This window comes from Camelus bactrianus, chromosome 1, assembly GCF_048773025.1.
Source record: "Camelus bactrianus isolate YW-2024 breed Bactrian camel chromosome 1, ASM4877302v1, whole genome shotgun sequence".
Taxonomy (NCBI): Eukaryota; Metazoa; Chordata; class Mammalia; order Artiodactyla; family Camelidae; genus Camelus; species Camelus bactrianus.
In genome coordinates, this window is record NC_133539.1 from 41,977,988 (window position 1) to 41,994,892 (window position 16,905).

General features: G+C 41.1%; 3 protein-coding genes across 7 annotated transcripts in view; 1 reads left to right on the plus strand and 2 right to left on the minus strand.

Moving 5' to 3' along the window:
- The window catches only part of ZBTB11 (zinc finger and BTB domain containing 11), a 28,747-nt gene extending 22,514 nt beyond the window's left edge, over positions 1–6,233 (minus strand). The window contains exon 1 of one of the 2 annotated variants that reach the window (XM_010966375.3): positions 5,701–6,233. In XM_010966375.3, the coding sequence (XP_010964677.2) occupies positions 5,701–6,010 (310 nt within the window). In that variant the 5' untranslated portion in view covers positions 6,011–6,233. Of the gene's footprint in view, positions 1–5,204; positions 5,392–5,700 lie in introns of those variants that run through there. The other variant, XM_074362475.1, reaches the window with a different exon arrangement.
- Positions 6,234–9,054: 2,821 nt separating this feature from the next.
- On the minus strand, positions 9,055–13,481 carry RPL24 (ribosomal protein L24). The gene is made up of 6 exons (XM_010966374.3): positions 13,403–13,481; positions 13,198–13,273; positions 12,579–12,689; positions 10,262–10,398; positions 9,781–9,844; positions 9,055–9,177 (listed from the first exon to the last, which is right to left on the minus strand). Exons 1-6 carry the CDS (start codon positions 13,405–13,407, stop codon positions 9,097–9,099), a joined length of 474 nt encoding a protein of 157 aa, XP_010964676.1. The 5' UTR covers positions 13,408–13,481; the 3' UTR covers positions 9,055–9,096.
- A 5-nt stretch (positions 13,482–13,486) lies between these two features.
- CEP97 (centrosomal protein 97) overlaps positions 13,487–16,905 on the plus strand; it is a 35,958-nt gene continuing 32,539 nt past the window's right edge. The window contains exons 1-3 of one of the 4 annotated variants that reach the window (XM_045503791.2): positions 13,487–13,806; positions 14,423–14,530; positions 15,708–15,982. The gene's annotated coding sequence lies outside the window, so the exon portion shown is untranslated. Of the gene's footprint in view, positions 14,531–15,707; positions 15,983–16,905 lie in introns of all 4 variants that reach the window. The other 3 variants (XM_045503792.2, XM_074362502.1, XM_074362492.1) reach the window with 3 other exon arrangements.

Consider the following 16,905-nt stretch of genomic DNA (forward strand, 5'->3'; position numbering starts at 1 on the left):
ATAAAAATTAACAAGTCAAATTTAATACTGCTCTTATTTGAAAACTGAAGATCACATTTATTTATTTAATCTGTGTACACTAATGTATATTTCAGCGCATGTGAACAGACACGCATGCCTATAAAGTACATAGAATGAGTTCTTTAGAATTTAAGATACATCTTTTTCGTTCTTTTTTATTGAAGTATAGTCAGTTACAATGTGTCAGTTTCTGGTATACAACACAATGTCCCAGTCACGCATATACATACATATATTCTTTTTCAGTAAAGGTTATTATAAGATATTGAATACAGTTCTCTGTGCCTATAAAGAAGGAATTTGTTTTTTAAACCTATTTTCATACATAATGGCTAACATATGCAAATCTCAAACTCCCAAATTTATCCCTTCCTACCCACTTCACCCTCGTAACCATAAGATTGTTTACTATGTCTAAGATACACCTTTTTCAATGTTATAAATGACAATTTGTTTCCATGCTGAGGTAGACTGTTTTGTTGTTTACTCTTGTGATTATTCATTCACCCACCATAGAAGATAATTATGTAGCAATGCCTATATCCACATCAGTTTCAACTCAGTCATGCAATAGGAATTATATGAAATTACTGATACTCAACTGGTTTTGACCTTCATAAACAAAACAGTAATATAATAATGAGGTTCAAGCTAATACCTCTCACCCTAAAGACATCAGGCTTGACCATGCAGTTTGCTTTAGTCAATGGACTATGAATGCATATGTCTCATTAGAAGTTTTAAAAAGCAGTTTCCCATCAGTTCTCTGATTTATGTCCCCTCTCTCAAAGAGCATGTCCAGATGGATGCCATCCTTTAGGCTGAATTGTAGATGAAAAAAACGTGGAGCCAATCTGCAACCTTAACAGGACCACAACCAAACTTGTAATGAGTATAAAATAAATCTTGTTTTTGAAAGCTTTGAGATTTTAGGGTTATATGAAATAACAGCATACACAATCTAACAAAAGTTGATTACACACAAACTACTCAAAAAACCCTACTTTGAATTTCAACTTCCAGCCCAGCATGCTGGGGTGGGGATAGGGAGCAGGGAGGAACACTTTTTACTTACACACACACACTCCCATCCTCTCCAACATCCTTGTAAGAGAGGGCAATTCCCATTCTATAGATAAGGAGGTTCATCCCTAAGAGGTAAGTAACTTGTCAAAAGTCGTATCTAGTTAACTGCATAGCTGGGCTTCCAGAAGCCATGTGATTTTCAGTATATTATGCTACCTACCCAGGAACACATTTGTCCAGCCCTGTGGCAGAAACTTCTCCCCACAACAATCCCCAAGTAAAATGCAAATGGAAAGGCTCTTTAATTTGCTAAAATGATACAGAGGTATGCAAATTCCTGAAGAGTTTCAGAATGACAAATTATACCAAGTTCCTTGCACTTTCAACCTTCAGACAGTACATGAGCAGTATTTCTTAAACTGTATTATATCCCCATACTTACTAAAAATTTATACACTGGACTAATAAATTCAGAGAGTTATATTCTCACACACAATGGATATTATCATATTAGAAACTTAAGATCTACAGTAAAGAAATCCAATTAACCCAGAAATTTGCCAGATTTATCTGTTCATTGCTTTCTCCCCCAGAACATAAGAAATAATGGGTTAGGGTTAAATACAATTTTCACAAAAAGGGCATTTGTATGTGCACAGACTTGGAAGCAACAGAGATTATATTCTACTGCCTGAAAACATTAGTAAGAAGTCTACACCTGTATGAGATATGATGAGCAGGTTTTAACAAACCGATACAAAAAGCTGGATGGACATATATTTTAGGCACAATTAAGAGTAAATGGAGGGGGGAGGGTATAGCTCAGTGGTAGAGCACTGTGCCTAGCATGCACAAGGTCCTGGATTCAATCCCCAGCACCTCCACTAAGAAATAAACTAATTATCTCCCCCCACAAAAAAAAAAGCAAACAAAAAAGAGTAAATAGAAAAGATGTTCATTCTCTTTGGGAAAAAAAAAAAAGAGTAAATGGGTTGGAAAGATGAAACATTTTTGAAGATGAGTAGTTGTGATGGTAGCACAACAATGTGAATCACGTGCACTTAATGTCACTGAACAGTACACTTACAAATGCTTAAAATGGTAAATTTATGTTATGTATATTTTACAATTAAAAAAAAAGAGTAAATGGGTGAGCGGGAGAAGAAATATGTAAAAGAATATATATATATTTCTAAGAAACATACTTAGAGAATAAAGAGCTGTTATAGAAATTTCCACATCCAAAATAAAGATGGCAAGAGCCAGTTTTTTCTAATTAACCTTGGTTGTTATTTCTAAAGATTTTATGATGCTACACAGTTCAGTATATGTTGCATACAGCAGAGGTTTAAACCACTAACTGGTTGAGTTCAGATAGTATTGGAGAAACTACACAGAAAGCCTTTGAATAAGGATGAATTATAATAAGCAAAGTTGCCCCCAAATTTTATTAATGTATGATAATCAATCAACTGCCTCAAAAATCATCCTATCATGTTTTGAAGTCCTTTGAGTGTTAGTGTTTTGATGGATTATCTCAAATCTAGCTTTAGAAATTCAGAAACCAGATCTCTTTAGCTTTCCCAGAGCTGATTAAGCTGAAAGAATCTGATTCAAATTAACCACTGAAAAGACACCAATTTGTAAACATAGTTTACTATTTTAAGAGTGGATAATTACTGCAAATAGTAGAAATTACTTTATGACTTTATTATTTGAATCCACTAACTAGCTCTGTGACCATGTCCAAGTCACCTAACTTCTGTGCCTATGTGTCATCACCTGTAAAATGGGGAAAATAGCACCCACCTCACAAGGCTGTTATAATGATAAAATGTTAATATTCATAAAACACTTTGAACAGTGTCTGATACAGGGTAACTACTACTACGTAAGTGTTAAATAATGCTCACTGAGTATTTTCCTGATGTCTATTGCTATATAGGAAAATCATTTGATACTTATATTCTAATCTTTTGTTGAAATGATTTCCTAAATTTATCTAGTAAATTGTGTAGTTTAAAAACAAAACAAAACAAAACAAAAATGCTCACAGGTCAACCTTTCTGGTACGACATAAATGTCCACATAAAAGACCAAGTTAGCATTACCAGGTTCTTTACTGAGCACTGACCAAGTACAAAAAAACCCTTAGCAGGCAGTGCTTTGATAAAACAACTAGAGGATCAGTTTCTCACTCTACAGCAGGGTTTCTCACCCTCAGCAGTGTTGACATTTGGGGCCAGATAATTCTTGGAGGGGGGCAGGGAGGGTTTTCTAGAGATTATGCCTTCCTCTTCTGGATTAGGTAACAGCAGCATCAATTTATCCACATAGTCGAGACAAACACAAATCAGTTCGGAGGGTAGGCACCTCTGCAGATAGCTGGGTTAACCTTCTTTGCCCTACTGACTTAACCTTCACATTTTGGAAACATTTAACTGTGGATTCCTAGGCATCAGCATTTGACTGAGGAATGGGAGAGCTGTTTCTTTTGGAACTCCAGCACACAATTACAAGATGGGGTAAAGTAAGGTGGTGGAGGGAAGAGGATCTATTAAGATTTTACATTCTGAAATAAATTTGCTCTGTGTCAATTCTAGGCACTGGGCCAGAGTTTTTCACTATTCTACAAACTTGCCTGAGCACTAGGATATAAAGGCAGTGCTTATGATGGCAGCATTCCAGAAAAAGCAGCATAAATAATGAATCTGAGTAAACTCTCCCTGGTACTTCTAGTGGACTGACTTTGGAATAGTTCTTTTCTTGGCATCTACACTGACCAAATCTTATTAGCTCCCAGTCTACGATGGCTTTGGAGTATGAATATCCATAGTCTATATGTAATTGTATGACACATTAAAAACTAATAGTTAAAAATGTTTGCTTTATCAAGTATTAGTTCTTGGTCTAAGAATGTTGACTCTTGTATGTCTGTTAATTTTAATAGGCCTCAAATAAAGAAACAAGCAAAGTATTAATGCAATAAACATCAAAATGAATAGCTAATAATCAAAGGCAACTGTCTCTGATGCTTACTGACTATGAATTCCCATTTTAAATAAATATTAAAATAATAAAAGTATCAAGATCAAATAACACTCATCACATGCTAATAAAAATAGCATTTCTATGAAAAATACTATTTTCCAAAACATAAAAAAAATTAGTAAAAAATGTGGTGCTACTTTACAGCACCATATAATAGTGGTTAAGAAGAGTCTGAAATCACAAAGGTCAGCTCTTGGTGCTTTTGGTTTTCCCATCAGTAAAAGAGATGTAAATGTTTCCACCTTACAAGGTTTTACAAAGATTAAATGAGTGAAAATAAATTAAGTGCTCAGCACTATGCTTGCATGTAAAAGCCTGATAAATGTTATCTTCAGCTATAATTATCATTTTAACATGTCATGAAATATTAAACCTGAGACATTTATTCAGGAAAACTAGGTCAGACCAAACCAATCCTAACAAAGTGCAGCAATTACTCTGTATTTGGCCTTCACAGTGGGGTCTCTTTAGAGGAATTTAATTCAGATATTGGTTTAAAATATAAAATAAGAGAAAGCATTTAAGAATATAGATATGGACTTAAAAAAAAACCCGGAATAATGCTTAAAGGAGCAAAAAAGAAGACCTATCCAATAAAGTTCATCAATTGAAAAACACTTTGAGAAACTATTCAGTTGTCTGATTCCCTTACAGATAAGTAACCGTAAGTTAATTTCTGCAGAGTCGCACGGAGAGTACGGCAGAATCCTTCCTGACAAAATCTCTTCTATGGGCCTGCAAACTTTTACTGATTTACGGAACAGTTTGAATACTCATCGACTTTAGAGTGAGGCCGGTAAAGAAACCAAGGGCCCTTTCTCTCCTCCTCTAACCTGGCTCCCAAGGAGTCAAGAAATTTCAGAGCTATACCCCATGACCATAACAATCACAGAAATCGCATCTTTTCAGGGTATATACAGTGCCTCAAGTTTCCAAAGCGGCCTTCACAGTACCAAAAGGAAGAATATTAAAGCATTCGGAATTGACAGTATCTGCTATCGTATTTTTCCTTATTTAAGCCACAGTAGCACAATCTGACGAACACCGGCAAGCGGAGCCGCAGAACCTCAAAACCGCCGGCTAAAACCCTCGGGGAACGAACGCACTGCAAAAAGCAGTCGGGCTCTGGGCGTTGCCGTCCCTCCCGGAAACCATCAGCACCAACTGGCTTTCAAAAGGCACAGCACGCAGCACCCCCAACCGCCGCCCGCTGCTCAGAAGCTTCTGCGGAGAGAAGGAGCCGCCGCCTCCGGAGCCGCCGAAGGAGGCGGGCGCCGCGCTGCCCGCGCGTGCCGGCCCCTCCCCGCGGCTGGGCCGGCCCCCGGGGAAGCCCCCTTCGCCCCACCCCGGGCCAAGGCCCGCCCCCAGCTTCCCCAGCCTCCTTCCTGTGGGAAGTGCGGCTCCTTTCGCGTCCCCCACCCTCTCGGCTCCGCCTGGCAGCCGCTTCTCTGCCGAGCGCAGGCTAGGCTGGGCGGCCGAGTGCCGTCCGAGAGAAGGGGCGCGGGACCCTCCGCGGATGCACAGACAAGCCCGCCTCCGCCTGCGGGCCCTACCCGGGCAGCCAGACGCCCGCCCTCGCACTCGCCGCGGGCGACGTCCTACCTCGCCACCAGTACGTCTTGGACAGGTCGTGCCAGGTCTGATGCTGGGTGTGGTGAGTGCCGCCTGGGCCCAGGTGCGCCGCCTCGATGAGCCCCCGGCGCCGCTCGGGCTGCAGCACCACCTCCAGCTCCGCAAAGGTCTTGCGGTGCCGCTGCCGCCGCTGGTAGTACAAGGTCCCGCCGCGCACCACGTAGCAGGCGGCCGCCTTGCGGATTTTACGCTTGACATTGCCCTCGGTGCCCGGCGCGTACGGCTCGCACTCATTCGTCAGGTAGCGCAGAATGGCCTGGTAGCTTTCCTCGCTTGACATCGCTGACGGCGGCTCCGTGAGGGCGCCTGTCAGTGGCAAGGGGGGAAGACAGCGCACTGGCTCCGGGCGGATGCAACAGCAGCGGCGGCACTGTAGGGAGGAACGGCTGTTTCTGTGGGGAGTGCTCTTCGACGGCGCCCTCAGCGCAGAGAGAACGGACGAGTTGGTAACCAGGGGGAACTGCACTTCCCCAGCGCGCGGGATCCGCTGGCGACTGACAAAATGGCTGCTGCACCACCGGAAGTGACGCAAACGGAGGGCGGTGGGTGAGGGGACTAAACCCTGATTGGAGCGCAGTGGCTTTCTGGTTAGATGCAGCCGCCCTAGTGACGTCAATACTGCGGGCGGACATTTTGGAAGTGGGTAGGCTTTTCCTGGGAGATTGAGGCGGCCTTGAGCAGACATCTTAACTCCGGGCAGTTTCCTCTTCTTATTTTTCCCGTCTTTCTGAAGCTCTGAACACGTGTTAGAGCTGGTGGGCAGTTGTTATCCCATCCGAGATACTACACGGTGTAAAGGAGTACTTTTCTTCCGTCTGCTTTTGAGACACCTGACAAAACGCCAGACTTTGAGGCCCTCTTGTAGAATAGCCAGTGAATACGAGACCAAAGAAAGCCTTTTCACATGGAAATGGTAGCTTTCAGTTAAGTGTTATAAAATCTAAATCCTTCAGTGATAGGAGTTACTGTAATTTCTCCGCATAGGCTGCTCTCCCGAACTATCTCTGTAATAGTTGAGATTTTTCTGGAATGACTAGCATATATAGTGGCAATTTTCTACCTACGAGGGCAATCATGTCAGTAGGGAGTGGAGAAGAGCAGTTTGCACTATTTTCTTACAATTTTATTTGCATATATATAGGTTAGAGGGGGGAAGTTCTCTGTTCTATACCCAACATATACTGAATGTACACAAGGCCAAGGTAACTCGAACTACGCTTTTCAATGTACAGTGTAAGTCCTATTTCAGATTTTTAGCAGGTAGCCAGGAGCAGTCGCTCTGGTCACCCCTCCCTGGGTTGAATTTTCAGTGCAGAAAGGAGACACAGGCCTATGACATCCCAAGGCTACTGGGGTCAGTCACTTGCAGCGTTTTGCTGGAGCTTTAAGACTCTGGGCCAACCCTTTCCTCTCCCAGTCCTGTTCTGGCGGTGCTGCCTGAGGCTCTGTGACCCCTGCAGATACAAGTGAGGACAGATGCCACATCAAAGCAGTGGGTTCCAAAAGCAGGATGAGCTGAGTCCCACGATAATTGGGGGTGGAGATTGCAGAAAATTTCCAAACGGCAGGGGTACTTGGGGCGCTTGAAGATTCTAGCTGTATAAGTGTGAGCTCCCAGGCCTACAGAGGCCTGAGGCTTAGAGTCACTCAATCCTCAGATAGGCTGCAGCTGGGGGAGGGAGGAACAAGGTGGAGACACACCCATCCCCCCCGTGGGGTGGGGCACTCAGACTGGATGTCTAAATCCACGCTCCAAGGGATATATATGTGCTGGGTCAGCACCACCAGTTTGGCTGTGAAATAGTGTTCATTTAAAACTAAATTTAATGTACACAGATTCAAATTAAAAGTAAACAAGCTGTGGACTTGGCAAGAGAGCTAAATTTTAAAAAATTCCCCTACACCCGGATCAATTTGTCAGAAGTCATGAAAGCACTGACAAGTCCCCGAATACTTAAATTTTCCAGTGCCCTTATCCCAATACAGACGTGTTTCAATAAAATGCTTTACGGGTGGCCCAGTTGTCTTCCTGAGCAAAGCTAAAAGTTGCTGTCCTATGAGAACAGGTATTTAGCGTTTATATCTAGGTCTTCCTGGGCTGCAGACTATTCAGGACTCAAGGGTAATCAGAATGGTAGTTACATTTTGACATTTAGACGAGAAAAGCAATGCTTTACGGGGTCATTTTCTGGTGGCCAAAAGAAGGAACATGTTGCCCTGTGTTCAAGTTGAGTATTTTGATTGTTTAAGCTTTCCCTTGAACAATCACAGCTATTATGACCTTTTTTCCCTTGTAATTTCGTTTTTAAAAATTAGTGTTTTTTTCCCAAGCAAAATCTTACTAAGCATGTCAGCCAGTCAGCATAACTTGCATAGTTATTTTATGTACCTTTTTAGTTTTCAAGTCTTCAAAGGGACTTTTTTCTTATCCCCAACACCTACACCAATGCCTGAATTTAACATGCGCCAGAACTGATCATTAATCCCTTGGACAGAATGGAGGTGGGGGGAAGTATTGATGTGGAGATTTTACCTTCACCTAGTATTCCTATGTATAAATGAATGTTTCTCAAGACAATGTGCATTGTTTATTGTTGTAACTTTGTAACTCGGATTCAGAAGATGATCTTTTTGTATAAGTGCAAGCCTGTTCGTAACATCATTTTCCTTATCACATTTATATAAAAAGACTTAGAACTCTTGAACATCAGCAGGCTACTCAGGCACTTTTACAATTTTAACCATGGCTCTGTTAAGCTCTCAGCTCAAAAAACTTTGGTATTTTTCTAAGTATACTCTGCTCAAGAAGTTTTAGTCTTCATTTAAGCTTATTTTCTGGATGCCAAGAGTAGATTATACAGCTGATAGTTTTAACTCAGCTATAAGCTAATGGTGAAGAGGTGAGATACTAGTGAACCAAAGGCAACCCCGGTATGAAATAAATGTGTCTATCATGGAGAAGGGTAAGTTAAGAAAACTCATTAGAAAGACTGACTTTGCACAGAACTGACAAAACCATGCCTTTTCGCCATCAACCTGGACTAAAATCTCTGCAACATCCTAGTACCTATAGCTGTGTAAACAACAGTCTGCGTCGTGCGTCCTTACAACCTCAGCTGAGCAAAGCTAGCATTTAATCATGTACATCTTACTTCATACCATTTTGCTTAACATCTTTCCATCTAAGAGGTGTACATCAGGATGTATTATTTCTGATAAATGAACTCTTTAAAAAATATGTGGCTGTTAAATTCTTAACTTTGTAGTCTGGCTTTTACCCTGTTGGAAAGACATGCCTTTAAGAGTAAAAATTCCACCACAATCTAGTCATAGTGAGATCTTTATTTAAAAATCCCATTTGCCAACTTAGCGTTTTCCACCAACTCGGGGCGCAGAAACCTTCACAGGCTTCACAATCTTTTGCTTAGGTGCCGCCTTTGTGGGAGCCTGTAAAAAGATAACATGTTATGTGGCATTATTCCATATGGGTTTTTTTCTCAACCACTCCTCTCTTATGCCCAGATTCTGTTTGTATCCTAGATTGCTTTCCTAATATTAAGAAAGCCACTCAAAAGTTAAAGGTCCACCTTTATATGAAATATAAATGAAAGACAATCAAAGATATCACAGACTGAAGAGTTAAGAGACAAATAAATGTAGTGTGGGATCCTGAATTGCATCCTAAGGACAGAAAAAGGACCAATGTTAAGTTTCTACTTTTGAAAATTTTACGAGTTATCTAATTTATTAACACTGAGAAAAGCTGCATAACTTTACTATTAAAGCTAGAGTTATTTCAAAATGAACTTTAAAAAATTTTTATTTTCCCCTTTCCAGTTTCTGTTCTAGCAGTAACAGACTCATTTGGCTCTAGCAAAGGGACCGCTCTGGAGACCTGAATCACTCACCCAGAAGCCAGTTAATGGATATCATTTCCATCAGAGTTTAGCACTGAATTCCTTAAACTGAAACTCCCATTTGCCACAGTTTGGATTAAAAAAAAATTTCCTGTCATTTTAAATGAGAAATCCAAGACAATCCCACAATTACCTTTGCAGCAGCCATTGCTGTCTTTTTAGATGCTTGCTTAGCCTTTTTTGCTTCCTTGGCAGCCCTGTGGGGTTAAAAATAATTTAAGCAAGGCACTTTGCTCCTTAATGGAATGGCTTATTAACAAGACGTTAGTCCTTTGGGAAAGTAGAATTATCAGATTCCTTCTGCATCTGCAATTATTTGTAGGATAAATCCAAAGGATTTGTTAACAAATGTCCTTAACCACCAAGTCAACTTAACACTTATTAGAAACTGTACAGCACCTTTATATAATTGCATATAGAATTTCAACGTCATTTAGACTATATTATAAACATCTGTATTATTAAACCTGAATATTTACATTTGACAATCCCTATATAGATGCAAGTATCAAAACACAAAATAACATCAGATTAAGATTCCTGTACCTAGAAACCCAAACATAACCTAAAATCCATCCCCAAAGCTGAAATGCTCTTAACGAAGGCTTCCTCACCTGATAGCCTGTTCTCGTTGAGCCTTCCTAACTTCAGGTTTCTGATTCCTCTTTGCCATTATATCAGCAAGAGATGCACCAGTTATGGCCCTCTGGAATTTGACTGCACGGCGAGTTCTTTTCTTTTGAATTTCTTCCTGCAGAACGAAAAGATGGAGCACACACTTAGAAACCTTGCTTCGTGAATGTGGGGGAGAAAGTCTTTTAAGATTTTTATGTATCCTAGTCCACCTGGGCTGCTATAACAAAATACCAGACTATAAAAAGAAATTTACTTCTCATAGTTCTGGAGGCTGGAAGTCAGGGTACCAGCATGATTAGGTAAGGACCCTCCTCCTATTGTAACTGTATTATCACATGTCAGAAGGAGACAAAGGAGCTCTCTCTTGGACCTTTTTAAAAATAAGGGCACTAATCCCATTCATGACAGCTCTGCCCTCAAGACTGTATCACCTCCCAAAGGTCCCATCTCCTAACCATCACCTTGGCAGTTCAGTTTCAACATAAATTTTGGGGGGAACACAATTCAGACCATAGCAAAATTCCACCAAAAATAATTCATGTAATTATCTGAAATGAAATATTTACAAATTAAAAAAATATATATATATATAAAATACTGCGATATGCAGGTATTTTCCCAATATGGTTTAGTTAAGTCATCTATTACAAATCCTGGTCTTTACTACTTCATTTAGAAAGACAAAAAGTTAAACTCTAAGAAAGGTAACTGAATAGTACTTTAAAAGTTTTTTAAAGAAGACTTTACAATAAAGAATTTATCAAAAAAAGGGGGTGAGGGTATAGTAAGTGGTAGAGCATATGCTTGTTAGCATACACAATGTCCTGGGTTCAATCCTCAGTACCACCTCCTCCAAAAATAAATTACACCCCCCAAAATTAATAAAATAAAAAAAGTTTATCAAAAAAAAAAAATAGAGATCAAACCTCAACTCATCTATTTTGCTTTTACTCAAACTACTGGCCCTGGGAGAAACAGTCAAGTTAGAAAATAATTTAAGACAGGAAAGCCACCAAATGTTAGGAATTGTCGGAGAATCAAGACAGGAGTACAACTGAAACAGTTACTGCCAATTCTATATTGCAAATCTATACTGCAGGGCTTATGAGAAAAAAGACCTTGCAGTGCACCTCTAAGTCCAAGAAAAAAAATGAAATATACTTTAACAATAAGTTGACCACTTTAAAGCCTTAAATGTATAATTCAATGAAATTTAAGTATATTTGCAGCATTGTACAACCTCCAACAATCCCCTCCATAACTTGTTCATCATCCCAAACTCTGCATCTATTAAATAATAGTGTCCCATTCCTCACTCCCTGCTAGCCCCTGGAAACCTCTACTTTGTCTTTATGAATTTGCCCACACAACGTACCTCATAAGTGGAATCATTACAATATTTGTGTTTGGCTTATTTCACTTAGCATATCTTCAGGGTTCACCCATGCAGGCTAGTTGTCAGCTTTTAATGAATAATACTCCACTTTTTGTATATAACACATTTTGTTACCTATTTATCCATTGATGGGACATTTGGTTGTTTTTACCTTTTGGCTATTGTGAATAACAGTGCCATGAATACCGCCATGTAAGTTATCTGTGTAAGTCCCTGCTTACAGTTCTCTTGAGTATATACAGACCCAGAAGTGGAATTGCTGTACATATGATGGTAATTCTCTTTAACTTTTTGACAGTGTCAAAACACCTCCACAGTGCCTGCACCATCTTACATTCAGCAATGCGCAAGGGATCCAATTTTCCCACATCACCAACATCTGTAACCCCTCCCCTGCTTTAGGATAATAGCCATCCTACTGGGTATGCTACATCCACTTTTAATTTAGAATTTTCCCTTCCTCTGAACTCCCATAATACCCAGTAATGTCTTTCACCCAGGAGGTGCTCACTGCCTCCTGAATACTCTCTTGTCACGGCACTCAAACCCTTTCTCAAAAATCTCTTTCATCAAGCTAAACGGCCACTTTAAAAAACACATCCAGTCTTAAGAACAGACTAACACGCTGGAATACTCCACAATGTTATCTACATTAGGAATAATTCTACAAGCAGTATAACCAAAACGGGATGCTTTCAAATTTCAACTCGATATTTTTATTGTTAACCTAAAATGTATAAGGAGGCACTGTTTATATCAATCATTATCACTTCACGGTTTGCTGCTTTAGAGTTTGAGTATTTTCACATACTCTCTCATTTAATTACAATTTTACAGAGCAGCAGCTGATGCTGTTTCAACAACTTTAGACCAAAAACATCAAAGTGCATTTCACCTACCGATTGTCCCTTTTTGTGCTTTCTTCTGTAGAGGACAGTCCAGTTGATCTGCCGAGGATTCCTCTTGGAAAGGAACGCCGACTCACATTTTGCATTAAGGAATTGGAAAACCTGTCGTGACAAGTTCAAAGTAGGAGTCTGAACTTGAAATTCTTAGTAAACTAATATTCTATTTCTATCCTCTAATTTTGTAAAATTAAGGCCTACAGAGCCCAAAAGGTTTTTGCCACAGAACTGGCAAGAAACTGGCTTTGCATCTGATCCTGTCTTTTCTCGAAAGTAGACAAGCTTCATATCGAAGGGGAGGGTGGAGTGCCAAATTCTGGGAGGCATCTAGCTCCTGTCCTTCCATAAAACAGCCACATACCCCGGCGGCCCACTTCCCTTACACCGGAACATTAAAGCTGCACAAGCTTCTAACTTCCGATCTGATTCACACTCGATCAAAACTCAAGCCTCACTTACAAGCTTCTGATCCTAACAACCATTGCATACAGGATCCCCTCGGAGCAAGCCTTTCAGGGACCAAGAGTGATGTGGTAAAGGATCCCGCCCAGACCGAATAAGACCGGTCTTTCCTTAGAAGCACAAGTAGCATTTCACCCATGCGGCCTTTCACCTTCCCGTCTGTCCTGGCATAGCGCCTCCCGTGTCCTGGGTAGATCTTGTACCCGCTGAAACTGCACAGCTCGACCCTGTAATGAAAAACGAAAGCCCATTAGATGGGGAGGGGTGTCCTCGACAAGAAGAAGCCATGTCTGGGAAGCCGGAGAGGAGCTCCGCCCGAAGATGGAGGAGGATTGGGACCGAGGGTCCCTGCTTACTTCATGGCTGCGAAGGGCCCGGGAAAAAGGAAGATGGAGAAGAGAAAGAAAGAATCATGGGAAGACGCCTTATAAGGTCGTGGAAAGCAATCTCCTCCCACAATCCCCTTCCGCAACCCCGGCGCTCTGTGATGACGTCATCTCGCCTAGGCAACAGATCTAGCGTTCCCCAGAGGCCGCCTTCCTCCGGAGTGATTGCCCTGGAGACGGTCAAGGCTCTCCGGGCGATGGGGGAGTGACGGTCACGCAGGCAGGCAGGCCGGCGGGCAGTTGGTTTCCGAGTCATTCTGTCTCCTACATTCGTGTGTCACAGAGCCCTCGTCCTGGTGCAGGGAATGTGAACTGAAGAGAAGGGGGTCCTCTCTCTCTTATAGTTCAGTGATGCACGGATGAATACTGCGCAGGTAAAACTGAAAAACTTAGTTTGCCTTCCATGTTGGCTCGTTACCTTAACTAACAAAATTAAATTGTAATAACTTACTTATTTGTAAAAAAAAAAAAAAAAAAAAGTAATGATACCTGAACTGCCTCCCGGCCGTGGGAATGGAATTGTACTCGATGGCGTTTTGTATTCATTGTAATTAACATTCATTGAGTGCTTTCTCTGTGCCAGGACTCATGCTTAATTGTTTGCATACATTAATTCATTTAGTTTACGAAAATCCCTATTAAGCGCCGAAGTACTGCGGAATGACGACTGCCTGTGGGGGAGGAGCTCGTTTGTTGGGCCTACTGCTAGCGGAGAGCTGGTGGTTGCGCTAAGGATAAAGCCCTTGTCTGGAGAAGGCAGCTGTGGTCAGGCCCAGGGGGAGGGCCAATGCCTGGATCGCCTGAACCCTTCTGTGATGCTAGATACTTAAGCATATGATGGGGAGGGGAAAAGGCGAGCCTTGAATTGTGTAGGAAGCTGGAGCACTTGCCTATGAAACAAATAAAATGATTGATTTATGCTGTTGTTGGGGCCCAGAGCAGGCTACTCCAAAATGTGCCTCAATGCCATATTGGTTACTTTGAATTCAGGTTACTTAAGAAATGGCGGATGCAAGAGGGATACTTTGAACCTCCTCTCTGTCCCTCTGGAAGCAGGACATAAATCTCCATAACTCCCTCACTGTATTGTACCAGAAGGTAAAAAGACATCATTATTACCCTTATTACCAGAGGTAGAGAATTTGGGGGGAGAAACTTGTATAAACGAACTTTCATACTTCTTTATTAATTTACTACCCAAAGCCCAAAATTTGCTACATTCCTTACTAATTAAGCACCCAAAGCCTAAATTTCTTTGTCTTGTCAATTCCTTTCAAATGTGTTGTTTCTTTGTTTAAAAACTATAAAAGCTGCCTGCTTTATCCACTTCTTACTTAGGACTCATTTTCTACAAGACCTCTGTGCACACAAATTAAACTTGTTTCTTTTTCTCCTGTTAACCTGTTGTGTGTGAATTTTATTATTAGTCCAGCCACAAGAACTCAAGATGGGTAAAGTAGGAGGTTTCCCTCTCCCCGACACTCTCTATATAAGCAACTTACCCTAAAAAGGTTCTGTAAGTAGGTGGTTGAAAAGCCTTGTAAAGTTTAATAAGCTGGTTGACTAATCTTAAGAAAGCTGCACACTTACGTTGGAAACACTGTCAAGAATGACTTAATAGAGATCTGAATGGAATTGCAAAACCTTAGCAAAGGAATTTGACAGTCTGATCAGCTCTGACCAGCTGTGGAGAATACCTAGTATACTTAGATGACTTTGTCTAAATAGACTATAGGCAGATGGATAACTCAGGCTGAACTTAACTCTGACATCCATCCAACTTTCTTTGTTTTAAATTACTGCTGATTAAACTATCACCTAAAAAACAAATCTTTCTGGAATAGTCCTGGCTTCTACAAACTCCAAGGCACAGCTGGATGTGAGTAGAGGGTGGAGCCAAGATCTCCTGCAGGAATTCACACCTGTTTACTCCACAGAGCCCCAGAATTTATGGTCCTGTCCCACATATTTTGGAAGATTTTGTTCTTTTGGTCTTTGAATTATGTTTGTTCTGACCAGCTCTGTGGAGGAAGATCAGGAAACTGAGTCCTCAGGATTTTAGCTCTTTTACTCTTTTCTGGAGGGCATTCTGGAGCTGGCATTTCAGAGTTCTTTGTAACACATTGCATTTATCACGCCTTAAATTGTGTTCAAACACTCTTAGTATAAGAAGAAATTATACAGAAACCCCTAACAGCATTTTATGTAGTGCCATAAAACAGAGTGTCCACACCATCCATAAATTTTTACTGACTTTATTCTTCCTCTTTTACAGGCAAAAGGCTCAGCTGCACTTGATTTTCTTTTATGTATTTATGAAGCAATACTGAACCAAAGTTGGTGCTCTCTGGGCCTCTATATACTTCCTGAGAACAGAGCATTCTCTTCACTGTTTCTTCACCTTTTATACATACTCGCCTGCTGTATTAGTATCCTGTGGTTGCTAGAACAAATTACCACAGATCTGTTGGCTTAAAGCATCGGAAATGTGTTCTTTTGCAGTTTTGGAGGCTGAAAGTCTGAAACCAGTATCACTGGGCTGAAATCAAGGTATTTGTGCTCCCTTCAGAGGCTCAGGGGCAGAACATGTTTCTTACTCTTCTGGTTTCCACCCAGATAAACCCTTTTGAATTCCTAACCCATAGAAATGGTGAGATCATTAATGTTTCTTGTTTTAAACTGCTGTGTTTTAGGAATAATATGTGAACATAGCAATAGATAATTAATGCAGGAGGTAAGGAAATTGTGAAGATGGAGACTTAGTGAATAGTGGTATTTGTCAAAAGAGGACTGATAGGAGGAAGGAGCGTGTTTGTGAGGGAAAAGGTCAGTTTGGGAAAGACCAGGTCAGCGTACCCATCAGATGTTATGGTGGAGCTGTGTGGTGGGAAGATAAACAAGTTCAGAGGAGTGTTTGGAATAGGATATATTAGGAGTAATGGACCTATAGGTGATAGTAGAATATGGGGGATAACATCACCTAGTGTCACAGGCTGTCTTCTCTGGGAGCGCTTATTGAGACTGAGTTTAAAATAAAAGAAAGTTATTAGGGGTCAGGTCCTATGAAAGGAAGATGGAGGAAGCAGTATTAGGCAGAAGGTAAAGACATTACTGGCCCAATTAAACTTCTGTCAACCCTGCCATGAGCTCTGGAACAATCATTGCCTGTTAGAGTATCCCTTTATGAGTCAAATAATCAATTCTCTTTATACCCCCACCTTGCTTAGTCAGCAGATGTGGGTTGCCCCAGAGAGTTTATGAGGTGGTTCTCAGCAGCTGAGCCAGACCCTACTGACGGCTGGAGAATGCTGCTGACTACCATGTCCACTGCTGGGCCGCAAGCCCTTGCTTGCAGAGGGATCTGGAGAGTGCATCCTTGTATCTACCACCCCTGGAAAGAGTGGCTAGAGAGAGTTGCAGAAAGGAATTGGGAAATACCTACATTTAAGGGATAGGGAAATGGAGAAAGAATC